The 27629-nt window shown below is 40.2% G+C and overlaps 1 protein-coding gene across 3 annotated transcripts in view; it reads right to left on the bottom strand.

The window, feature by feature from the left end:
- Positions 1-27152, bottom strand: part of SLAIN2 (SLAIN motif family member 2) — a 35679-nt gene extending 8527 nt beyond the window's left edge. The window contains exons 1-7 of one of the 3 annotated variants that reach the window (XM_061472083.1): positions 26712-27152; positions 17088-17236; positions 12055-12219; positions 10249-10410; positions 8837-9196; positions 6235-6372; positions 1380-1457 (exon numbers count right to left, since the gene is read on the bottom strand). In XM_061472083.1, the coding sequence (XP_061328067.1) occupies positions 1380-1457; positions 6235-6372; positions 8837-9196; positions 10249-10410; positions 12055-12219; positions 17088-17236; positions 26712-27070 (1411 nt within the window). In that variant the 5' untranslated portion in view covers positions 27071-27152. Of the gene's footprint in view, positions 1-1379; positions 1458-4663; positions 5707-6234; positions 6373-8836; positions 9197-10248; positions 10411-12054; positions 12220-17087; positions 17237-26711 lie in introns of those variants that run through there. The other 2 variants (XM_061472101.1, XM_061472094.1) reach the window with 2 other exon arrangements.
- Positions 27153-27629: the final 477 nt, after the last annotated feature.

Below are 27629 nucleotides of genomic sequence, written 5' to 3'. Positions count from 1 at the left end.
ATTATAATAAACAGGACCAATTATCCTTGAAACCAAAATAATGAGCTATTTCATCTTAGTAGTGAAATCAAGGCAGTGTTGCATACAAGACTGCCAGAACTTCTTAAAAATCAGTTAAAATTTGTCTAACAGGATTAGAGGCTCAATATTTATAGTCTTCTTCTCAAAAAAAGCCAACTTCAGCTGTTTGCAAACTGAAATATTCCCTGCATTAGTTCCTAATTGCTTGAGACAAAACCCAAACATCTAAATCACCGTATCCTGGGGTTAATCTTCCTGTTTTGAGAGGCAAAGAGAAAGCACATGTGTGTGCAAACCAAGTTGACATTCCATGCTCATCTTCTCAAGGATAAACACATTAGCTTTTGTTTCCAGCACAAAGGATGGATGATATTCTCACTTGCCTGCATGTTTTTGCACAATCAAAAAATTAACAATTTTTACAACTTGTTTTAAAAAATGTATTTTAGCATAAAAAAAAAAATCCAAACACCACCAACTATCAAAACTATCAAAAGGAGTGTGACCCAGCAGGTTGAAGGAGGTGATCCTGCCCCTCTACTCTGCTCCTCTCATGAGGCCTCACTTGGGAGTATTGTGTACAGTTCTGGTGTCCTCAACATAAAAAGGACATGGAACTGTTGGAACAAGTCCAGAGGAGGGCCATGAGGATGATCAGGGGAATGGAGCAGCTGTCGTATGAAGACAGGCTGAGAAAGTTGGGGCTGTTCAGCCTGGAGAAGAGAAGGCTGCGTGGAGACCTCAAGGCAGCCTTCCAGTATCTGAAGGGGGACTATAGGGATGCTGGGGAGAGACAACTCATTAGGGACTGTAGTGGTAGGACAAGGGGTAATGGGTTAAAACTTAAACAGGGGAAGTTTAGATTGGATATAAGGAAGAAATTCTTTCCTGTGAGGGTGGTGAGGCACTGGAATGGGTTATCCAAGGAAGTTGTGAATGCTCCATCCCTGGCGGTGTTCAAGGCCAGGTTGCACAGAGCCTTGGGTGGCATGTTTTAAGTGTGAGGTGTCCCTGCCCATAGCATGAGGGGGGTGGAACTAGATGATCTTAAGGTCCTTTCCAACCATAACTATTCTATGATTCTAACTATCCAAACGTCCAATGTTCACATCCAAATGGATATGGATTTGGGAGTCCAATTTTCTAATCCAGATTTCCTGATTCGCACTTGAAGTCACCAGTGCAGGGTTGCATTTTTAATGTTTAGACCAATAAAATTAACTTTCATACAGCAAGGATCACTTCGTTAATCCCAACATACAATAGCAATTTTATTAATCTAGATTATGTGAAGTTTAATGCAGGTGAATCATTATCTGAGATTGCTGGAGCTTGATAAGAGGTTGTAAGTTAATTACCTCCTTTTGTAGATGGCGTTTGAAGAAACTGTTTGGTTTTGAAGGCAGCACGAGGCAAACTTTTCTGCCTTTGCAGAGCTGTTGAAAGACAAGAAGTGTTATATTTGTCTAAGGAGAAGAAAACTAAATTTACTGGGAATTTCAGAATTGCATCCACTCGTGAGGCATCAAGGAACAGAGTGAGTGAAACACTCAAAAAGCTGCTGGGGTTTAAGTGGTGCTTGCTCTTAATGGCAAAGAGTTATAGAGGAGCATATCAGAAACTTTGCAGTGCAAAATGAGCAGATTCCATAAGAGTAAAGCTTCTTGCAGGGCAAAAAGCCCAGAAAGGCAAAAAAATTAATACACTGAAGGGAGAACAAGCCACCTAGCAAACATGCTACAGCAATGAGTGCAAGATTAGATACTAACTTGAAAATTAAACTGTCATATCTGACCTAGCAAAACTAGTGTTTTTTTTTAAAGATTAAAAAAATATGCAAAACCACAAATCTTTGTCTAGATGTGATCATCATAGAAAGAAATGGTTATTTTTTCAGTTATGAAAATGTAAGACATTTTGAGGTCTGTTCTTTTCCTCTTCAAAAGCATATGCAAAAGGACTCTGACATAATGCTAAAATTTGTCATCTGCCGGCATGCAGACAGCATGACAGAAATTGTTTTTATTGCTTCTTTGCTCTTTTATCCTGCCTTTTTTCTAGTAATGTTCAACGACTGATACTGCCTTGAAATGATCTCATTATCAAATCAGTTATCAAGAGAGAAGCCAATGATCCAAGAGCTGTAGAATCTTGGTAAAGAGAGAACTGCCTATTGCCAGAAGGAACGCATCAACACAGCGTATTTTCACCGCAGCGTATTTAAGCGGTGGGAAGGAGGAAAGTAGTCAATGAAAATACAGCTTTGCCTACACAAAAGCTTTTTACAATGATAATGTATGAATAAACATCTTTGTTCACCCCAGTGAATAGTTTTATACCAGCATAAAGCTTTTTACACTAGCAAGTCTTATTTCCACAGTGAGAAGGAAGAAAGATGGGGAAACAGCTGTGCATAAAGATCCTGAGTAAGGAAGATCAATAATCCTATCACCAACTGCTGAATATCACTATAAAGAAGGTAGGGGAAGAACAACTGGTGTCCTATGAATATTAGTTAATCCTTTTCTAAACTTGACAGCATGTAATAATTGCCATCACCTTTCCTGTCCTTCAGGCAGTGCAAAATTCACAATATTTTCTGGAATATAAAAGAAGTTCATCATATGTTTTACCTTCATTCTGAAAACATGACTAGTGGTCATATTTTTAGTCTTAACCAACATGATAAAATGCTGCCTGTGGCTATTAAGAAAAAAAACCTATAAATTTCTTCTAAGGCATACCCATGAACAGCCAATTAAGCACAGTAAGATGTTTAAAAGTGAGCACAATTCCTAGGAATTTAGTGAGGCAGACCAGTGGCCAGAGTGTTTCTGTTCACAAGTATTCCATTATACCTTTTTTTACTGAATCAGTGTTTTGTTATACCACACAAAATGAAGAACAGCTTCTTTCTTCATATTTATGATCTTGAATTTAGTTTGCCCTAATTCATCCGGTTATGTTTAAATACTCTGCTGTACATGACACTAAGTTTTTTTCCCCCATCATTATTTACACTACTTGGAAGTCAGAGATGTGGAATGATATAGAAAGGATTTTAAATATCAAATTCCTTCCTTCTAAATGGAGACTCCAGGAAATAGAGACTTGATAGCTAAACAATTCTGTGCACTGAATCACTGAGAACTCCAGGCTGCATAACTTGAGCAATGCTGAGGAAACATGCAGTTTGAGACAAGCGTGGAGTGCATGCTTATCCACGCTACTGCTGCTCTTTAAGTGCTCTGTATGCTAGTACATTACCTGTCACAAATGCTCAATACATGTAGTTACATTTACTTCTGATCAACTGAAACAGAATCCTCAGTTTCCTCAAAACATACATTTTCTTCTTTTACACGCGAAGCAGCTGGATCTTGGCAAGCAGACTAGTTACTGAGCAGTCTGAACAGTCTACAGCTTAGCTCTTTGAAAAAGTATTATATTTAGCTCTGCTTAAAGATTTAACATCCATGCGCTAACAGTGCCAAGTAAGCACAAAAGCATCACACGCACTATTTGCTGTAAAGCACGTAGATCCTATGTGGAAGGCACCCTAGAAGTTTTACAGTTTTCCACAATCTATGTGGTATAGGACCCAAATACAGAGACTTCCTGTCACTCTAACACTTTTAAAAGATAATAGTTGTTTTCCAAGGAATAAGTATTTTATCTTCCAGTGTTTTAAGGTGAAATATTTACTAGCTTTTGTGTTAAAAAAGTACCTTCTACATAATGGCATGGAGAACTGGATGTAAGGGAAGGTTCTAATAGTTACAACTGCTATTTAATTCACTCTCTTAAAAAAGAATTTTAATTTTTCACCATATTACAGCTAAAACTTAAAATAACAAATGTTTTCATGTTTTACAGTTGTACCTCTGAATGTATTTATAAGTCTTCCCTCTACTCTTTAAGCGTGTACGATTTGCCCATGTAACCATAACAGGAATTGGCTTTTCAGAAACTTACTGGATTCCTAACTCATTTTTGAATGCCAGCAACCATAGCAAGTTCAGTATTGCAGCCACAGCAAATGTGCAAATAAATTATGAACAGCAGATCTTTGGCAAGGAGAAAGTAGTGACGTCGAATGGCAAGCCAGCATCCTTGCAAATGTAAGCTCATGCAAAACTAGCAGGTGTATGAGGAAGCTTCAAATCCCAAGACCCAGAAGTCATTGCCAAGGGAAAACAAAGATTTGCTGCAATTTAACAACGCTTTGTGCAAGATGACAAAATATAAAACCAATGAAACAAAAAATAACCAACAAGGAGGACACAATTCTGGATATTTTTATACAATGTACAGTTGTGCAGAATTCTTTTTAATCCAGACTAAGCAAAGATACTTACTCATTGACTTCATACACAAACCGTTTTACGATTGTCAATAGCAAGACTCTGACAAACATCTGTAAGAGCAGGGAAACTGTAAAAGCTAGAAATCTGGGCTTTATTAGTGATACTTAACTTACACTTAAATGTAAGTTGGTCTACAATGGTTCACATCTGGTGAAAGATTTCATGAAAGGCAAGCAAATTTACCTAATAATTTCTGAGATTCTCAGTGCATCCACAAATTGAAAAGAATTATATATGTATAAACATAAATCACACTACTTTGGCTCCTGCAATTAACTCACTAAATAACAAATACTGAGATTTCTGTCTGACCTGCCATAAAGTTTCACTGTGAATATACGTTTTAATACCAGAAATAGCCTTCCAGCAAGCTAAGCTGCCCTCTGTTCTCTTCTTCCATTCCCAGTTCACTCGATTTTACAATTCGCAAAGATTTTAACTAAAAATATTTTTTCCTTCATTTTCTTTCAAGCGATTTTGACTAATCTTCCTATCACAAAAATTACACAGTTGGAAGAGCTGCTGTTCAACTGGTCTGAGTGCTTTATAGTTTGATAAGCCTGCCTAACAGATAACAGTCCTGCATTGGAACTATACATGTGCTCTTTCTGTTGTAAATCCCACATAATGAGTGTTTGTGAATAGTGGCAGAAGAGGGCAAGAGGAAAGGATAACCTATATGAGCAGTCACTAGGTCACACTAACTTCTTTGGCTACACACTTGTGACTGATACCTCATCTAAGCCACTAGAAAGGTAGAAATTTTGTATTCTTTGGCATGGTCTGTATTCCTTATTCTGTATTTAACTGTATGTGGTTGCATTAACATGCTGTTATGAAAGGACCAGTTAATAAAGCCAACTAGGTATGCCAGTATGCCCTTACTACTGAATGGGTAAAAACCCTATTTCGTTTCATTCACAAATATTATCTTACATTTCCAGTCAAATATTTATATTACTGATGAGCTTTTATCACAGATCTTTCATAGTTCAAAGCTCTACGCATAATAATATTCATAATGTTTTCTTCCTTTGAAAATGTCACATAAGGTTATTAAATTCTGAAACTTGTTTTAAAATAAAAGTCAGGAAACATTTAAACAACAGGAACTGGCAATATTGACATATAAAGAAGCACTGAAGATGTTTCTTTGCTTTGGCTTCTTTAAGGTCACCATTTTCAAGAGACTTGTGAGATCAGCAGCATTCTCCTGTCAACAGTTCCCTTTCGGGCAAGCAGCCAGTAGCCCAGGAATGGGCTGATTTGTTTCATGGGACACACATTCATCCAAGCATTTTCTAAGGAGCAATCGTCTCTTTAAAAAAAAATAAAAAAACCTGCAACTGAATATAATTTCCAGGTGACAAAAGAAAAGAAGAAACTGAAGAACAAAGGTTAAACTGGCATCTTTTTTTTCAGATCAGGTTTCACTAGTTAAAAAAAAAAGCAATAAATATCATCTAGGTACTATTTTAATGGCCTAGTAAGTTTCTGTAGTCTGAAAACAAAATTCAACACAACAGAGCATTATACCTTCAGTAAATCACATAAAACAAATGGTTTCTGACATGTCTAACTACTGTATTTATACTCTATAGTACTTCTACATATATTTTTAGGAAACGATGAATGATATCATAGTAAGAGATCAGACATTCTTTGAATATAATCAGTACCAGATTTTGTGTACCAAAAAAAGCACATTCACACAGCTACAATTCAAAATCAGTATTAACAACTCCAGTGTGGCATGAAATGTTTCTCTTTGCCATGAAACTAGGAGACAACTGAGGACCACGATTCGATTCTAAAATATACTCGAAGTGTCACTAAAGGTACTTACTGGCTGAGGCTTGAGGCTGAATGCGAGGTATTCCTCCATTTGGCACTTGGAAATTTGAGTCGCTTCTGCTGTTTTTCACAGACTCAGCTTGGATACTAGGTGTCCTGGACAGGTTTGGAAGACTACGCCTTAGTTTTTCTGTATAAAATAATACAGAAAGATACCACAACATGTAATCTGATGCTGGACAAAGTTCATGTTACAAACCCATAGTCAAACACCAAATCTAAGCAACACAATGTTAGTCATATAAAACTACACTGCAAATAAAAACCTTGTTTTGTTACATTGCAGTTCTTCCATTACCTTGAATTCAACTTCTGTGTCATTCTCAGATCTACCACATACAAAATACTTCCAAAAACCCCCAAGAATACATATTTCACTGTGGTGAAAAAACAAGTCAGACAGTGTATTTTGAAATTGAAACTCATCTGGATGAGTCTCTGGGTTTTGTTTTGTTCTACTCTTATGGAAACTGAATGGCAAACCCGATTTGCAGTTCTGCACAGTTTTCAGAGTCTTTACCTAGAAAGTTATTTATAATGCTAACCCGAAGATTAGAAACACATCTGTTACTATCCAAAGTCAACTTTTGGGACTACCCAGTCACATATCGGCACATTATACAACAAGTAACAGCCACCCACTTGGAACGAAACTTCATACACAGCATTCAAAATTATTGAAGTGTCTAGTTATGCCTTATCTTTCACATAAGACTTGACCATCTATTCAACTAAAACTGGTTCTCCAAGGGTCTTCAAAATTTGAACTATCACTCACAGCACACAAAAAGATGCCATCAAGTATTTCTCAAATCTAACAACGTTCTGTGTATCACCAACCCATGCAAGGCTGGACTGATGACTATGCTGGATAGAAGACTGCAGATACTGTGTCAGGATGAGAAGTCAGCCTGATTGCATAGAGGGATGCAGGAAAGAAGTACGCTAGGGCATAAGCACTAAAGATGAAAACGAAAGTCTACACAGGCTGAATATTCCAACAAGCTTACATTCTGCACTTACTAGCTTGCATTGCATTGCTTTGCCCTGAAGTTTTATCACTGTTGAACCCTGTCAACCAAATATCCCTCTAATCATTCTAAAAATAAAATAAAATATTAAGAAAAACAAAAAAATAAATCCCAAACAACTTTTTTGTTGCTGCTGCTGCATCGACTCTGCATATCCAAGTGACGCTCAACTACACAAAAAACACCACAAGAGAATTCCTTGGAAGTGTTTCAGAAACACATGATCCCATGCTCTATTTTGATCCCTCTGGTATGTGGGATACCAGCTTTTGGTACATTACCTCCACAGGATATTTTGTATAGCTCATCTAGCACACATTAAGACTTTCATGAAACCCCAGAAAAGAATGGAAAGGAGATACTCAAGTCACATATAATTGATTAGCTTTTGCATTGTATGTTTTCCTATATATCTAAAATTTCCTCAAACCACTATTGCTAGATAAGACTTGAGCTAACCCTTCCAAAGATATTCTTGAGCAGCTAATTAAGTGTGCAGGATCATCTTCCCAAGCAGCTCTGGTTTAGCACACTTATTTTCCTGATTAAAAACCTAACATTTCTTGGTTGATAATATTCTGTAAGTGACAACAGACCTCTCTGCTGTATTAGTGGGGAAAAAAAAGCCAACAGAATAAACACCACCCACGCTCCTTCCCCACCCTCTGCCCCCAAAAATAAACTGTTTAAAACTATATTTCTAGATTAACACCACTACAGACATTTTGCATCCAACTTACCAGAAAGTGAAAAAAATACAGTGAATTAATAATATCTAAATGTATATCCTTCCGAAATTTAAGATTTTATTTTCTATTTTTATTTAACAACTACATTTGTTAAAAAGGGAATATGCTTGGGAGATTTCAGCCCAGTTAAAGGAGCTTCTGCCAGATTGCTACCAAGAAAAAGTACATTCAAGAAGCAAAGCCGTATCAATATCACATTATTTTGTTCTATGCCCATATAGTGTAATTGTGTCAACTTTACCGAAACCTTTATTTTCTGTTATGCCACAGTTTGTCCAGCTTTGAGATATATAAAATATCCAATAAATCCATGACTTAAGTACTAATATTTTTTAGGCTATGTTCATGCTCAAAGAGTTCAGAGTCCTGCACTGCTAAAATAAAGCATTGAGCTATCTCACAGGCTACAAGCATGCATAAATTGCCATATTACTCTCATCTGACCACAGCCACTTTTCCCTGCATTTTATTCCACCATCTGGAAGGCCTAACCCTACTGGTGAGTGATAGTTTCCTTGGCGCTGCTTTGTTTTAGTGCATATGCCTGCCAAAGATAGAACTCTGTCACCATGAAACTCAATTACACCAACAGACTGGATAATGTCAAAAAACAAAAAACAAAAAACAAGCCTATCAACTCCATCTGACTGTAAGGGTTCCCCAGCAGAATTTAAGCTTTCCTTGCTCTGCTTTTTCTTCAACAACTTCAAGATTAAAGCATGATGTTTACACTGGCATATAGTTTTAAGCACCAAAAGTCTTTACAGGAACTACACAACTACTTGTGCAATTATTTTGAAACAGAACTTTTTACCTTCATTTTTTACATTACTAGTCTGCAAATCTGTAGGGTGGCCTTGAAGTGAAAGACGAGGTTGCTGTAAACGGCTAATCATAGGCTGGGGTGAAACTCTGCTGTATTCTATGCTTCGAGCAGGTGATCGGGAGCGAGGTGAATTCCTTGGAGACTGTTTTGGTGAAGGCCAGGGAGAACTGCGAGGTGATGGCGAGAACCTATTAACAGCAGGGTGCACTGCATGATGTGTGCCATCTTCTTCATCTTCTAAACTCTGTGCATCAAGCTCCTGATCGCTGAATGTGCCTCGCCTTGTAGAATTGCAAGAAGAGCCAGAACTACGCCGAGAAGCACTTGCTGCATACTCTTGCCGGAGGCCTGGCAACCATGAGAACATTGTTTTACCTGCTTTCAGCCCACAAATGGTTCAAAGTAGAGACAAAAACATACAAATTATCTACCCAGTGCTGAAACTCAAATGTGGCTCACCTTAACTCCTTTTATTTAAGGCATTAAATTAATTCCAGATTGCTACCAACAAAAGTTACCTACCAGCTGATAATATCTTGAAGTAAGTAGGTGAGCTCATTCCTTTTCTTACTACAGCAATCATCAGTACAGGTGTGTTGTGTACTTGCTCATCTCCTCTCCCAGGCTGGATAGGAGCAGCACAAACTATATCTTAATTTTGATATCATGTAACATAATAATAGCAGCCATGATGACATGTCTCTTCCAGTGTATTAGTAAATGTAACAAAACAGCTGTATGATAAACTACCCCTAGAGAAACTAGAGTTTTTAAACCAGTGGTCTCCAAAGCGGAATGCATGCACCTCAGGGGTATGTAAAACAAGTCACTCATAGGGGTAAACAATAAAAAAAATTCTGGAGACCACCTACTTAGACAAGTGAAATTACTGCCACTTTTTGCAGTCTCAATTTACAAAAAGGACTAAGTCTCAGCTAAACCTGTAACGAGATAAATCTACATAGGTGTTTTTCTTAACTATTCTTTGCCCTATTGACTTTACATTTTGGTGATTTAAATCATGGTTTAAGCACTGATGTCAACAACACAGGATTAGATCAAGAAGGCACATATCTTCTGAGAAGACCGGTGGCAAGCAGTAGCCCAGTCCAACGACCATCCTTTTAGCATGTATTAAGTACATGCTAAAAGTTCACACTCTCTCTAGCGTTTCTTTTGTCCACTGTTCCTAAAGAACACTTCTGCAGAGCAACTTCCTTTCCTTATCCTGAAGGCAGAAGTCTTTCACCAACCTCCTCAGGAGAACTGTATTTGTACATCCATAATAGACTCTACACCCTTTTCCATTCCTGCTAAGCAAGTGCTAATGAAATTATTCAATTTAAAAAGAAAAAAAAAATCAACTGCTCCACTTTGTTTTCAAAATGGAAAATACCTACTTTCTTCCTGCATTCGCGCTAGAATTTGCACATCTGTAACATCATTTAGCTTGTAATTAGACCCAATAGAGTCTTCATCCATCTCTGATGCACTTAATTCACTGTCCAGAGAGGACTGTGGACTTAGCGGAGGATTTCTATCTGCTGCACTTTTAAGATGACCTACAGAAAGAAAATAAATAGGAAATGTTTAAAAATAATAAAAAGGCAAGCTGTATCATTTCCTAGTGAAAGAACCACCAATCTAAGAACAGATTAAGAAAAGATTCTGACTGAGCCTGATAGACAATTCTGTTTAACAAACAGCTCCACATGACCTGGTAGTAGATGCCTGCATCCCACAAAGCTGACTGTACGCTGGGCTGCATCAAAAGGAATGCAGCCAGCAGGTTGAAAAAAGGCGATTCTCCGCTTATACTCCGCTCTCATGAGTACCAATTTGGAGTACATTCAGCTCTGGGGTCCCCCAATATAAGAAGGACATGGAGCTTTTAGAGTAAGACCAGGGGAGGGCCATGAAGATTATCAGAGGCTGGAGCACCTCTCCTATAAGGACAGGCTGAGAGAGTTGGGCTTGTTCAACCTGGAGAAGATTCCAGGGGCACTTTAGAGCAGCCTTCAAGTACCTAAAGGGTGCTTATGAGAAAGCTGGAAAGAGACTTTGTACAAGGGCATGTAGTGATAGCACAAAGGGGAATGGCTTTAAATTGTTCATACTGATCATAGAACCATAGAATAGTTAGGGTTGGAAAGGACCTCAAGATCATCAAGTTCCAACCCCCCTGCCATGGGCAGGGACACCTCACACTAAACCATGTCACCCAAGGCCTCGTCCAACCTGGTCCTGAACACTGCCAGGGATGGAGCATTCACAAGCTCCCTGGGCAACCTATTCCAGTGCCTCACTACCATAACAGGAAAAAATTTCCTCCTTATATCCAATCTAAACTTCCCCTGTTTAAGTTTTAACCCGTTACCCAGGATACGGTTGGCTTTCTCAGCTGCAAGCGCACACTGCCGGCTAGTGTTCATTTTCTCATCAACCAACACCCCCAAGTCCTTCTCCACAGGGCTGCTCTGAATCTCTTCTCTGCCCAACCTGTAGCTGTGCCTGGGATTGCTCCGAACCAGGTGTAGGACCTTGCACTTGGCATGGTTAAACTTCATAAAGTTGGCATCAGCCCACCTCACAAGCATGTCCAGGTCCCTCTGGAGGGCATTCCTTCCCTCCAGCGTATCAACCGAACCACACAGCTTGGTGTCATCGGCAAACTTGCTGATGACTGTAAACCCTAATGGAATGCCTTTAATTAAAATACATGATTCTTCCTTAGATTATATTGTTCACATATCCGAGGTACAGATGGATACACGCTGCATACCACATGTTGCAGTCAATAAGTAATAGGGTTCTTGACAAGACTTCACAACTACCAGCACCGAACCTTTAAAACCCTACTATCCCGGTCAATTACAGGGCCAATTCTAGAAGCCATTTATGTATGTGGAGTTGGGACTTCATGGAACTAAAGCTACATGTTTTGGTCTAACTGCTAAAATGCATCAGTGATTTCAGGGACATGGACATCCAGAGAAAATACTTTAAATTTATCTTATGCCAGAAAGTCTGTAAAAAAAAGCCTTTCCTAAAAAGCTTACCTACTGCATGATGCAAACAAAATACAAAAGACTGACAAGGTTTCGGTATCTTTCTTACTTTAATTCAATGCAGATATCCATTTGAGCGCATGTTTTTGAAAGGAAGAGGAGGAAGAAGTAAGGGAGAGACAAAACACACATACTTACCTGAGGTACCAGGAGGTATGAGCTGTTTCACTAAAGCAGATTTCATTGGTGTTGAAGAGGGAGAATTGAAACCACTGCTGTAGGGGCTACTGGTATTTGGACTATAGGAACTCGCATAAGTGACCGCACTGAAAGGGCTGCTGTACAAACTCTGTCTCTTGAGAGCTGTATGAAAGAGGAGGAAAGCAACAATTTATACTGAAGGAACCAATGAGAAATGAATACAACCCTATATGATATCTTCAGTGTGATTTAGTTACTAATAGAATCATAGAATAGTTAGGGTTGGAAAGGACCTTAAGATCATCTAGTTCCAATCCCCCTGCCATGGGCAAGGATACCTCACACTAAACCATGTCTCCCAAGGCTCTTGTCCAACCTGGCCTTGAACACCACCAGGGATGGAGCATTCACAACTTCCCTGGGCAACCCATTCCAGTGCCTCACCACCCTAACAGAAAAGAACTCCCTCCTTATACCCAATCTAAACTTCCCCTGTTTAAGCTTTAACTTGTTACCCCCTATCCTATCACTACAGTCCCTAATGAAGAATCCCTCCCCAGCATCCTTATAGCCCCGCTTCAGATACTAGAAAGCTGCTATGAGGTCTCCACGCAGCCTTCTCTTCTCCAGGCTGAACAGCCCCAACTTCCTCAGCCTATCTTCATACGACAGCTGCTCCATTCCCCGATCACCCTCCTCATGGCCCTTCTCTGGACTTGTTCCAAGAGTTCTATATCTTTTTTATGTTGAGGACACCAGAACTGCACACAATACTCCAGGTGAGGTCTCAGGAGAGGAGCAGAGTAGAGGGGCAGGATCACCTCCTTCGACCTGCTGGTCGACCTCCTTTTAATGCAGCCCAGGATACGGTTGGCTTTCTGGGCTGCGAGCTCACACTGAAGCCGGCTCACATTCATTTTCTCATCGACCAATACCCCCAAGTCCTTCTCTGCCCAACCTGTAGCTGTGCCTGGGATTGCTCCGACCCAGGTGTAGGACCTTGCACTTGTCATGGTTGAACTTCATGAGGTTGGCATCAGCCCACCTTACAAGTGTGTCAAGGTCTCTCTGGATGGCATCGTATCAACAGAACCACACAGCTTGGTGTCATCAGCAAACTTGCTGAGGGCGCACTCAATCCCACTGTCCATGTCAGCAATGAAGATGCCAAACAAGACCGGTCCCAACACCAATCCCTGAGGGACACCACTCGTTACTGGTCTCCAGTTGGACATTGAACCATTTACTACAACTCTTTGTGTGCTGCCATCCAGCCAGCTCTTTATCCACCGAGTGGTCCATCCGTCAAATTGATGTCTCTCCAATTTAGAGACAAGGACGTCATGTAGGACAGAGTCGAACGCTTTGCACAAGTCCAGGTAGATGACATCAGCTGCTCTACCCCTGTCCATCAGTTCTGTAGCTCCATCACAGAAGGCCACCAAATTGGTCAGGCAGGATTTCCCCTTAGTGAAGCCATGCTGGCTGTCACCAAGCACCTTGTTGATTTTCATGTGCCTTAACATGCCTTCCAGGAGAATCTGCTCCAAGATTTTGCCAGGCACAAAGGTGAGACTGACTGGTCTGTAGTTCCCTCGGTCATCCATTTTCCCCTTCTTGAAAACATACAACTCAAGCAGAACATTTCAGTTACCAGGAAGTTTTTCAACTGATTTCATCTCCTACATACAACCATACTGTGGAAGGAGTGGCAAGACAAGACAGCAGCAAATATTTTCTTTATAAAAAATAAGATTTAAGATCACTACAACTTCCCTCTTCAAAATGTTCCACGTAGGAGTTGGGAAGAAGGAAGGAAGCAACTCAGAAGACAGCAGTAGCTAAGCTATGCTAACATACATTGTATGCACAATTACATACAGACTAGAGCACACCATGAAGTTTAATTCTCCAGAATTCACAGACCTGTCTAGATCACACAGTATTTCCAGAGTAATGCCAAGACTGGCACCACAGAACTAAGCAATACCACCTATAAAATTCCACAAAGCATATGCTAGAATGAAAAAACATTAAACAGGGCGAATGCTTCTGTTTCTATTTCTGGGTACCACAAACATACTGAGCACAAAAAAGTGAAATGACTGTAGGATATTTCCCTTCTCTGTATCTCCTGTTCTAATGCTTTGGGATTTTTATGTCCATGGGCTTCAATCCCATATCATCAAATCACAGAATGAGTTGGAAGGGACATTAAAGATCACCTAGTTCCACCCCTCCTGCCACGGGCACGGACACCTTTCACTAGACCAGGTTGCTCAAAACCCCATCCAGCCTGGCCTTGACCACTGCCAGGCACAGGACATCCACAACTTCTCTGGGCAACCTGTTCCAGTGTCTCGCCACCCTCATAGTAAAGAATTTCTTCCTAGTATCTAATCTAAATCTGCTCTCTTTCAGTTTAAAGCCAAACAGAATTGTATTCTAACAAAGAACAAATTAAATTGCTAAACATAAAATTGAAAGCTAGAGAGGTGAACTTTTATATACAAATCTAGATTAGATTAAACTGCAGCTCACCTAGCTGCTAGAAACCAAACTCTCTAAGGCATGACAGTATTGAAACTACACACACATATTAACAAACTGACTAGAATATTCCTAGCAAACATATGGCAATACATTAAAGCAGTTCTAAAAAAAGGCAGAAATTAAGCTATTCAAAGAATATTGTGTGACATTTCTGTTACTGAAAAGGAGCTTCAATTAGTACACTAATAATTAGGCTACTGATAGTAGTGGCCTGTCCTGATTTCAGCACAGAAAAGTAATTTAACTGTAATTTGTTTACTAAAAATCCCTTTATTCAGTATTAAGATTTTTTTGTTGGTTCTGACATTCAGAAAATATTTCAGAATTTGCAGGGTAGGAAACACACAAGATTACAAGCAGCACTGTAGAGCTTTCTGCTAACCTGTACCTGTAAGTAGGCTGGTTGCTGTAAATGACAACTTTTTTTTGCTACACATGAATGTTTCCATACAACCTGCTCCAACCAGCAGCACTGGTACCCATCTCTTCTACTGCCAATATTTTCGTCTATTAACACTATAGATTAATTGTGATATTCTTGCAAGTACCACTGTCAGAAACACATTCTCAGGTCTAGGAAAAAACAAACAAAAGAAAGTCAAGTTGCCTAGCCACATCATATAAACGATCAAACTTTCAAGTTTGTTTATTTCATGGTGAAGCTTCCTGTCACTCTGCTTCAACGAAGGCTAAATTGTTGGCGTTACCCTAAAGGTAAAGAATTTGTGGTACTTACAGAAAACTTCTAATTGGTTCTGAAAAGAAGCTAAACCATGAACAGGATAGTTCATACTTAGCCTAACTGCTATCCACTCCTAAATACTCAGTAGTATTCAAATTCCCAAACTTTTATCATAATTCATACATCCCTGTGATTTGAGTACTTTTCTTTGTTTAGAACTTCAGCCTTTGCCTGTAGCAAGCTATCTATCATTAACAGACATTCTTCAGGGAAGCATACATAAACCCCAAGAAGTAGGAAAAGATCAAAAGGAAAAGGTGACTCACACTGAAGGAACTTTCGCCATTATATCCACGATTTTCAGAATAAGAAATGGACTCTTCATGTGCTCTACCAGTAATGTTTTCAAATTTTATTAAGAACCATTTTAGTACAAACCCGAATAAAGACTGAATTGTTCCAGAGAAGAATCCAAGCAGGGGGGGAAAAAGTTACAATCAAATAAACTCAGCATAAAGTTTACGTATAATCACACAAAGGAGCTGGCAGTTGGGAACACTCCTGGAACTGTGTGTTCACGTATTCTTAGCTGAAGTCCAGCCATTCTAATACCTTAAGATAACAGTTAAAAAAAGACAGATTACACGCACTGCAAGACTGCAAAAGGACAGAAATATAGGGGGAGAACAGATATTAATAGCAAGAAAGTCATATCTCAGCACAACTCTTTTTTTTTTTCCAAAATAAGCTCTAACAAAGAAATTAAAGCAAGAAACAGGTGGACAGAGAACTCTAATCAGACCTTCAGTGTTCTGCTGCTGGTTTGACATCAAAAAGGCTCAGAATAAAAGGGCAAGGATTCTAAGTTTTCAGCCTCACAGGGTGAAACTCACAAACCTTCTCCAGTTTTGAATATAACCAACTAATTCATATCAAGGGAGACTCACAGACCCTGGATTTTTTTAATCTGACTGTGACAAGATCTTAAGTTATTTGGGATAGGAGGAAAAGAAATCAGTATTGCCTCCCAAAGTATTGAAGAATTTCAGCCTCCATTTCCTTAGATGAAATAAAATAGTTCATCTAGCAGAACAACAAGTTTTGGGTTAAAATATTAGCAAGCACTTAATTATGATAGTTTAATACAGGTTTTTATTTCAAAATAAGAAAACCTCCAAGATCATGCGCCTACTGAAAACCTCTGACCTCATAGCAGCATTCCAGGATCTGAAGAGGGCCCATAGGGATGCTGGGGAGGGACTCTTCATTAGGGACTGTAGTGATAGGACAAGGGGTAACAGGTTAAAACTTAAACAGGGGAAGTTTAGATTGGATATAAGGAGGAAATTCTTTCCCGTTAGGGTGGTGAGGCACTGGAATAGGTTGCCCAGGGAGGTTGTGAACTGCTTGAACACTGCTCCATCCCTGGCAGTGTTCAAGACCAGGTTGGACAAAGCCTTGGGTGATATGGTTTAGTGGGAGGTGTCCTTGCCCATGGCAGGGGGGTTGGAACTTGATGATCTTAAGGTCCTTTCCAACCCTAACTGTTCTATGATTCTATGACCAAACTGTCACTATGCAGCTAGGAAAGAACTCTGATATCATGACTCATGGTCTAATGCTTCCTTTCATTTTATTCCTAGAGTCCAGAAAATCAACAGAATTACTGTTTGCAAGGCATAATGAAAACTCTAGACAGAAATCAACAGCTGGATCTCACAACTACATATTAGCTAATTCTGACTCTGTTTCAGAATAAACAAGTACAACCCAGTGTCAGTATGCAGGAACTCACCCGACATTGTCTGTTCCAGCCTGTGGATCAGTGACTTTTTAGCACATTCAACGTCAGGACTTGGGTAATCCAGTACCTGCCTGCACCAAACTAAGGGACTGACACATTTTTGCACTGGAGTCAGTTTCTTCTTTGGGGACGTATATAACCTGAAAAGGAGAAGAAGAACAATAATTATGAAGATAGGCAAAGCGAGCACAAGATCAGGCATGTAACAAAATACCACATACTATGCTATTTCTATTTTTATACTGTATGTACAGTACAATCCAAAATTATAGAGAAAGCACAACTTTTACCTTTAAATTAACTGTTCTGGATACAGTATAATACTGATAACATATGGCTACCCATGGACTTCTGGCAAGAAGTGATGCCTGTATTGCTACACTGGAATACACTGACTGATACATCAGGAAAAAAAAAGCTCCAACCATTTTCAGTTTTCAGACACCTTGGGTATATGGACGATTACCCTACGTCACCTAAATGTACAAACCGGGATTAATCTCTTCAGATTTAAGCAACATTCACCTGAAAGAAGGAAATAAAGCACTATGCAATAAGCAATGCTTGTTTTCCTAAACACAAAGATGTAGTAAATGATAAGCATCTTACTAGCCAAGGAACAGTGCAAAACTCCACAGAACACTTCTACTATTTCAGTAACCCTGAACAATAAATATTTTACTTTTACTTATAATTTGCATCCGAGCACCTGATCCTTTAGTTTTCCTTTGAACACAGAACAAAGGGACTATCTCTGTCCTAAGGGGTACACAGTCAAGCATTAAAAACAAAGAACAAGAGATAAGGCACACAGAGTGAAGAGAAACAACGAGATCATATTGTTCTGCAAGACATGCTGAGGCCTTTGCCCATCAGCATCTCCATTCATTTATTTCTAACATCAGCATTTTGTGACTGAAAAAAGTATTCTACTCTAAAGGCTCTAGAAATATAGTTGAAAATTTCTCCCCCCTCAAAAAACAGATTTAAGGGAAAGTCATAAGCAATCACACTCTCAAAGTATGGGTATTTAAGCCTTATATTTTGACTAGAACCAAACCTGGAAATGTACTTCAGCAACAGACAAGAGTGAACTGCAAGATCTACAGCTCTAACTAGAGCTCATACAGAAATGGTTAAATGAGTTTTTCTTGTAGGAGTAATAACAGACTTCATAGTCAAAGTGGTTGTATGCTACACACTAACTTAGGAATATCTGACAGCTTAATCAGCCAGGAAAAATTCTTGTTTCCTTTATGCCAATGACACCAGCAACACAGAAGTTACTTTCCATAGAAACTGTCTTGTCTTGATTATTAGCTGATCCTTCCTCTGTAATTCTAGAGCTTGAACTCAGTTTATTTTATAAACAGCTTTAAAAGATTTTTTTAATTACTACCCTTAAGGTCTCTTCTTAGAAAAGCTTCCCAAGAAGCATGCTTATAAAACCACAACATCTCGCCCAAAACACTGACCACTATTTAGAGCACGCTCTGAAACACTCTTCCTTTATAAGCACTGAAATCAGAAAGCTATGTCTATAAATGCAGAAGAGAGTATTTTTACTAGCTGCCATGTTTCCAAACAAAAATGAAGCTGTTTGTAACAATGCAAATAGCTACTGCTGCACTCTATAGTCCATGTGGCCTTCGCTCTGGCCAGCATCATGCTGGTCATTAAAATTGATTTTTTAGAAATCCTAACAGCTTTCACAGGCATCCTGTCCACAAGAAAAGCTGAGTCTATCATGTATTTATAGCCCTCAAGATCCTTGGAAAGCACAAGAATCACTCAGTTTTCACAGTTCTATGCAAACAATTGCACAAATTGCTATACTTGCTCCAATTATCTCCACAGAGTTAAAACTAACATTTAACATTTACTAGCTCTTTAATACTTCAAATTTACTGTCTTTTTAGCATTTATTTGCCTGTACTCTTTTCTGTCCTGAGGTATGTTTATGCAATACTAAGAAGTGTTAAAAGCAACAAAGCCAACTTTTGTGCTGTACAAAGTGTGCTTGTAGCTCTCTTGTACAGCTGATGTGCCTTGCTGCATTTGAGAAGTTCCATGCACATTTGAAGTGTTTACAGTAATACCCAGTATAACAGGCAAGAAAATAAAGTGTGTGTCCTCTCTGAAAGACACACAAAAGGGGCATCTTCAACAAACCTACCTGACTAATCAAAATGGCACCTGGTATTTTAAGCACTTAAAACATTATTTTCTGCAATTTCCAATTGTTGCATTTGTTTCACACATAGTTTATTTACTGAAGCAACCCAGGCTCACGCAGCTCCCATTTTCCACCTCCCTTTCTAACCATATATTGCAAATTCTCCCACCTCTTTCCAGTCAACTGTTTTTTCTTTAACAGCTTTGTTTCACACCTTACATAAAAAAACAAAACAAAACAGAACTTTAGAATATACATACTTCATGCAACTCCACTACCTCATGACAAACATGTGCATTGATGCAATAACACAATGGCTTTTTCGGGACAGTTTCTTGTTCATTTTGCAACTGCAATGTCTCATTATTATAAAGCAGCGTTCTTAATTTCCCACCTGACAAAGAACAGCCAATCTCAAGTTTTGAAGCTGACATAACCCCACCTGCATTGCTTCATTTGGATTTATAAAACAGAAGACCAAGGGAAAGGCTAAAAATCAGAGCGATGCTTTACTACTTCTTCCTCTCTTCCGAACAGCAGGAAGAGAAAAAGAGCAGAAAGTAGACCATGAAACATGCATAGATAACTAAGTGATCTCTGTCAGACTACAGTTTGAACCAAAAATACAGGTTCTCCTTAGCTGAAGAGCTTTCCAGAAGAGATTAATTCCCATTTGTATCTGTTAATACATTCTTACAGCAATGCAATGGCAGTGACTGGCAACTTTAAGAGTGAGGATTACCAGTATGACTTCATATATCTTAAAACACTACTAAATTGCTTTCTCAAAACAGGAAGTTGAAAATCATTGAGGAAGCTGACACCTTACAGTTGCCACCCCCACTACAAATGGTAACACATCAGAAACCTACACTTCAACTTCTCCACAAGGGAGTAGTAAAGAGTCTACAGTTCAGTGACACACAGTCAAAGAAAAAAAAACTGTATAAAAAGAAGCCCAGGAGCTTCCTTCTATTTTGAAACAGCTTTAAGAAGCCCAGACACCATGATTCTGCACCCACAGTAATATTCCCTTCCTTCAGCTGTCACTAGTCAACTATGCCAATCTAAAGTTTAAAGCAGCCAGGGGCTCTCCTGAGTAGTTCCAGAAGACTCAGCACAAAAACAGCAGAGCTTTTGGAGAAGGATTACTGTCACTACACGCTCATATGATAATGTCAGCCAAATAGGGCAAGCTGTGGCATGTTGCACCAGGACACAGCCGAGTCTGAAAAAGCTTTGAAGAAAGAGGACACAACACTGAGGCAGGAACTGAATATCTTCCTAGGGATTACCTCACCTGAGGAACATCTCCCAGTGCATTAAAATACAAGAGGTTAGGTGCCACAGGCATGAAACCAGAAGGCAAGCTTCTAATCAGGTGGAAAGGAGGTGTCTTTTTTGTATCAAAATCCTTCTATTGCTCAGTGCAAAAGTGAAAAACATGCAGATGAGTATGAAGTCACAGATCTGAATTAGAAAGAAGATGGCAAGTGGAAGGAACTTGTATTAGAGCTTGTTTATTTTATCTACATTAACCTTAAGCAAAAAGTGACAGTTACAATACAGGCAATGAAACAAGAGTGGACAAAACATATTGCAGGCAAAAGCAGGATCAAGAAAGCTACCTGAAGAGAAGATATGAGGAAAACAATTGAAATCTAAGGACAGATTGGCAACAAATTCCCCTGAAATACAGGAGGGAAATTCCACAATGAAGTGCTACTTAAGTCAGGAGACAATAATATTGGACAGCCTTGGAAATAGACAGCCTAGAATGCAACAGTGCCAATCTAAATTTTAGATCAATCTAAAACTGTTAGGCAATCCTAGCTGAAGTAATTTAAATGAGTTAAAATTTAAGATGGATTTTTTAACGAACAGCTACAGGTAAAGAGCTGAAGAGAATCTCTGTCTGTAAAGAAAAAAAATCAAACTAAGCAACATCGCAGCACGTATCTGGCCCACACATTTCCTCTTTCCTCCTCCCCCACTCCTGCAAAGTTCCTATCCTGCAGTTGTTAACTGACTGATTTGGTCAGCCTGTAATTACTAATTTGTAGGTGTACTTAACTGAATGCTTCTAGTTCTGAGAAGCACCAGCTACAGCAAAATTCGGTTATATCAATACTACAAAAAAGCTTTGACCATCTTATTAAACCTTCATATTAAAGCAGCTTGTTTCAATTACATGCGACTTTGAAGCAGAACTGAGAGTATTCAGAGAGGGTGCAAAGAGCAATTGGGAACACAATTACCTTCCTGTCACCAACAATTAAAGATAGTTAGCTTTGCCCTGACTAGTTACTGGAAATTACAGCCATTATTCATTTCCTGGTCTCCAAAGAACATGTAGCTGTCTGAAAGGGATGCTGCAGAATGGGAAATACGGCCTTCAAAAGCTTGGAAGACTCCTCTACACTACCACTCAGCTTCCCTCGAACTGCCAGGCTAAGTCTGTATGTACAAGTTTCCACTGTTTGAGAAACTTTTCAGAAGAAATTTGTGAAAGCATATATGCTCTAATATGGTATTGCTGATACTTACATGGAATAGAAAAAAGCTGAGAATTTCTGTGTCCTATGAAAAGTGTTCCAAAATAAAATTCTGCTTAATGACTAGGCCTGAGAGCTCTACCAACACTTACAAGAAGTAGAACGGGGAATCATGCCTAAACAAGACATGGTTATGAAATAAACTTCAGGAATACCATTAAGACAATAAACAAAATCGGCATCAAGCTTTCATGATATACAAACATGAAGCATGTTTAGAAGTCAAGAATATCACAGAATAAAATAGAAACAGAAGAAAGTTCTCAGGATTCTTCCTCCAGTCCTAAAACACCTGTTTCACAACAAACATGGACATCCCAAAGACATTAGTCAAACTGAATATTATTTGATGTTACTAGTTGCTTCACTTGATAACCAGATAAATTCTGCAACCTTCCGTTCTCTTACATGCTTGTTTTCACATTATCTTCCTAGTCTGAGAAGACATTACCCAAATTTTGTTTAAAATCAACTTTAAATCAGACTGACATTTAATCTGCCACAAAATGAAAAGCATCAATTTCCCTTTTACTTAGGTCACAAGGCAGGAATTGATCAGAACCTGTCCAATTTCCAAGAAGCCTACCACATTAATACAATGAAATTTTAGCAGTTGAATAAGAAATGCTGCAATGTAATTTCGGCAATGGGTTTTCATTCAGATGCAATTTTATCCCAAAAGACTCACCCTGTATTTTACTAGCTCGCTATGGCAAACTGTGGGGCTCCAAACTAACCTTAGTGTTCAAGGAACATCAGGTAATACAACATGAAAGACAATCATCCTTTTATCCTGTACCTCAAAATAGCCACTTGGCCAACTAATTAGAATGGATGGCTCAAATGGAAATGTAAACAACTACACATAAGCACCAACTTAATAGAAGTAGCTGCTGAATGACAGCGTGCACAATAGTAAAAGTACGCGCCTTCCATTTTAACTAAAAAGGATACACAATCAATCTGAGTTCTTTAAAACCACTGAAAATATTACTTTGAACTATTAATATAAACAACCCACCAATAATTTCACTTCAAACACAGTAACTGCCTTTTGTTTGTAAATGAAATCAGTCACCTGAAAGCTATTTCAGCCCTACCAAGCAGACTTCAGATTGCACCGACATGAAAACATTGAAAGTGCGAGGCTAGGTTTTGTAGCACCATCATTTAAAGAGGACACAACTGTTCTAAGTTTGCTAAGCAATTAGACATACAAAATAGATACACAGCAAGCCCTATTCTCTCTTATACACACACTGCATATAAATTTTAAAGAAAAAAAGCACTGTATGTTTTGCTCATATTTAAAAGAAAGCGTCCCAGAGAGCATACATAACAGCATGACAAGTTACAGTGGACTCACAGCACATTAACTAATCTACAATAATTGCCCACATGTGCATATTTATCCTGCAATAAACTTAAGACAGGTCACTTTTAAGAAGCATAGCAAGCCACCCTGCACATTGTTACCAAGTTGTCTCCCATGTGCTTGCTGTACATCCACACCCAACCTTACCCAGCAAGTCAGGCAAGGAGTTGTACACCACGTCCTACCTCTCTGAAGATTTCTCCACTCTAGTCCCCCTTCCTGCCCTTTTGTCTTTTTAATTAACTAATAAAAACCTGTTGAGATTCAAATTTTAAAAACTTTAGATTTGATGCAACCTGGTTCACGAACAGCTAAACTGGAACACGCACAGAACAGATTACCAAAGTCACTGTAACTGCATGAAGAAGTAATTAGCAGGCCTAAAGCAAAGTCTCCGTGGCACTAGGTACAGCACAGTACTGCGCGCATGTGCATATGTGCCTATTTGCAACCTTCAGTACCCTACTAGGAAGAAAGTTTCAGCACACTAAACGGGATTCAAAAACATACAGCCAAGAAACTCAATCTCAGTTAACTGACTTTTTATTAACATATGATTTGAAGATCGTCTCGTGTGCAGAGCTATTTAAAACTTAAAACGGAATTGGATTTAAATAACCGCAGTGAAAAAAAAACACTCCAAAACCAAAAAAATATCCCAAACAACACAAAAATAAACCATCAAAAAACAAAGCAAGCAAAAATATAAATGGTGCCAAAGTTCACTAATATTGTATTAGCTATTTAATAGCCAATACTGCTACTAAAGCAGCAATATCAAAGTTCTTTTCATTTGTTATTCACTTGTTATTAATTCCAGCTAGTGCTACCTTCCCCTTTCATTTTTCATTTTACAATTCTGTCTTGTATAGACTTCTCTAAAAGTATTTAAAGAATCACAAGCTAAAAATGAGCTGATCAACTCCAAAACGTAGACTAAAACACCAACACATCACATTCCAGTACTGATTTTGGTCAGACCATCAACTATTCCACTTTAAACTCATAGTCAAAATTCACAGGCACTAATCTCATGTAAGCATTAAATGTAAAACAATGTAATTTTATCAGTGTCATTACAAGGCTGCAGACAATTCCATAATTGAGTATATGAACACATGGACTGAAGAATGCCAGCACTACAGAAAGCAGAAATAAGAATAGAGGTGATCAGCACCCTTCATCACCCATTTTCTCCCACAGCAAAACCCTTGTGAAATCAAAAGACAAACCTAAGCTCCTCTCTATAGACAAACAAAACAGACAAGATTAATCCATTTTTGTGTACAAGACATGATTTACATTTAGTTTGTTTCCATGTGAGGTTTCCTCAGCTGGTAAGTGGTCTTTCACTTCTACACTGGTATAAAAGAAATCCACTTAGTCATATCATCCTTCCTACTTTCACAGGCTTGCTTCTTTTTGATTGCTTCACTCTGCAAGTTTTCACCTTCATTTAGAGCAATAACCTCCATCCATCAAGTGCACAAAGTCATCCAACCCTCATAAGAACAAAAACAAACATCCCCCACCCCCCACCCCACAAAAAAAAGTATTTACTCCCTTAACAGTAAAATTAAATGGTGATCAGAAATTCCAGGAGTTTGATTTCCATTTTTATAGAGCAATTTGGAAAAATAAATCAATCATCAGTCAATCTAGCCAAACCACACTTATCATTAAGTGCATAGTAAACTATAGCATGAAAAGACAGGTTTTTTTAATTACATAGCCATAGTTATTCATATGTACAACAGTGAGTAAATTTTGACAAGTGCTCTTTTCAAGGGGTCGTTTCTTAGTCATTATCCCACATCTGAGATTCAAAATTAGCATTATAATCACTAAAATATTAGGGAAGGAATGAAGGCATGTAATATTCTGCATTGAATTTTTATTGTCTTTTGACAACTAGAACTTGTATAGAAACATGACTGAAGCCACAGTAACAGGCAGCGTAAGTAACGTGACAAACACCTGACACCAGCAAGAGCTCAGTGAACTATACTGCCTGCCCCATGTGTGTCCAGAATGGCACACAAAACCATACAGCATTTATGCCACCACTGTCACCATATGCTCTGTTGTGACATTAGCTTCCACTGAAGAGCTGCATTATGTTGCCCATGACTTAGGATTAATATATAAAATAACATTTCTTGTCACTGGAATTCATGCCATTCACAAATGCCTCCATCCTGCTCCAAACTCACTGTGAAAATTTAGCATATTCTGTTTCCCTCAACTGCTATAGGCCAGTCGTTTATAAGCCATGAGCTGAGAAGCAAGAGTAGCTGCCTTGCAGATTCACCACCTGAAGATGATGCCTTCTGTTAATTTAGTAAACTCATATTGGATGACAATAAACTTATGCTCTCATACTTCTCCAGTGGATCAGGCTGGACATCAGGAAAATGACTTCTCTGAGGAAGCACACACACCGTCTCCTCCCTAAGCAACTACAACATTGCTCATGCATGGGAACCATTCCAGCATTTTTAAATGTGTTTCTAACTCTGAAAGGCATTTTTGCTTGGTTGGTTTTTAAAATGCATGTTCACTCACAAAGACTTTTGCAGATGAACCTACAACCAGTTCTGACCCAAGTCAGACTGCTTTTGTTACACTTTTCCTGCCACCGCACACTCCCCTTGTGTTTCTCTGTTGACACCATACTCCTCCCCACCATTTAACACTGCTCCTCAACTGGTGTCATAGGAAGCTTTAAAAAGACAGCTGGAGAACAGCATGCTGTTTAAAAAGAGCAAACCTTGATTCTCCGTAGAAGTTCTTCCAAGTGTAATAAAGAGAAGGTGAACGGCCACCTGCAGATACTTCTGCTAGAGCAGCAGGGTTGGCAGTCCAATTAGAAGAGAGAAGCCACCTAAGGTAAACCGTGGTCCTACACCGTTAACAATAAACGAAAACACCTAAGGACTACACATCTATGAGATGAAAGAGTATGTTACGTTTGCTGCCTTCAGAGCTGAAAGAAATCAAAACTCAAAACAGGCTTGCTGCACATCTGAAGAAGTGCAACAGTACCTGTGGGCTAATCTTCCACTATCTTAGGAATTTTCCACAAGTTTCTCAACGCCTCCACACCTTCTGAACTTGCAAAAACACTGGCAACTGATTTTGCGCCAGAACTGAAGCCTGCTCCGGTCTCCAAGTGACCCGATATAGTACTCTCGCTGCGCCCAAACAAAAGCACAGAGCTGCAGGCCGCCAGGGAGGTACAGTGTTATAAGCAGAAACTAAAATACCCTTCCCCTGAAGGCTTCGGTACCTCTTGGAGAGCCAATTCCTCCATCTAGCCCCAGAGGGCGAGGCTGCCTCCCTACACAAAGCCCCAAGACCACCTCCGACAGCAAGCACACGCCTGAAAACGGCCTCTTCCTCCCGGGGACGCGGAGGTAAAGGGAGGACAGTACCCCTAAACCTCCTGGAGACGGGGGGCGCAGAAAAGGTAGTCCCCCACCCCATCCCCACCCCGGCCGCCTCCTCACCAGCCGGTCTCGTCCTCCTCGCAGCCGGCCAACCTCTCCAGCTCCTCCGGCCTGAGCAGAGCCGCGTCGTCCAGGAGGCCGTTGCCGTCCTCGCCGGCCGCTCCGCCGCCGAGCTCTTCGAGGGGCGGCCGCCGGGCGGCGGCCCTGGGGCTAAGGCAGCGGCCGTCGGGCGGGGAGGCGGCGGCGGGGGGCGACGGGGAGGGCCCGCTGCTCAGGAGTCGCTTGGGGCTGGCGGGGCCCGCCGGTAGGGCGCCGTGGCGGCTGCGGAGCTGCTCGTTCTGCTTCTCTAGCTTCTTCACCAGCTCCTGCAGCTTCCGCACCTCCGCGTCCGCATTCACGCCCGAGCCGACGTCCTCCATGGCGCCCGCCGGCAGAGGGGCGGCTGCGCGGGGAAAGGCAGCCGCGCCGCCCCGTCTACATGGCCAGGCGTCCCGCGGGGGGGGCGGGCCGCGGGCACTACCGCTACTGCCACTGCCTCCTTCTCCTCCTCAGCGGGGCGGGGCAAGGGACATGCATCCGGCCGCCGCCATCTTACCATCTCCGCCCTCCGCCTTGACGTCATGTGGGTAACCCGGAACCGTCGCTGCTCACGGCTGTTCCTGGTGGGTGGGAGCCGCCGTGGCGGTTGCTGTCCCGTGCGCGGATTCCTTGCCTCAGTGCAGCCGGGCGAGGGGCCGCGCTCCTCACGGAGCGACGCAGCCCTGCGCCGCCCCGCCCGCAGTCTCCTCCCTTAGGGGCCGCAGATCCCAATCAGCGGTTACACGGCGGGGGCCGGGATTCTCTCCCAAAGTGCTCTAATCCTCTAAAGGATACGAGGTGTGCCCTTGGTCCGGGGCCCTGGTGGTGGTCATGGGCCCTCGTGTGAGACGGGCATGTGAGCTGTTTCCTTTTTGTGCTGTATAAATATATATATTCATA

Source organism: Pezoporus flaviventris, unplaced genomic scaffold (genome assembly GCF_033815535.1).
Source record: "Pezoporus flaviventris isolate CSIRO_AGI_PZ_B2104156 unplaced genomic scaffold, CSIRO_AGI_Pfla_v1 ptg000002l, whole genome shotgun sequence".
NCBI lineage: Eukaryota > Metazoa > Chordata > Aves > Psittaciformes > Psittacidae > Pezoporus > Pezoporus flaviventris.
This window is presented reverse-complemented; position numbering and strand designations above follow the sequence as displayed.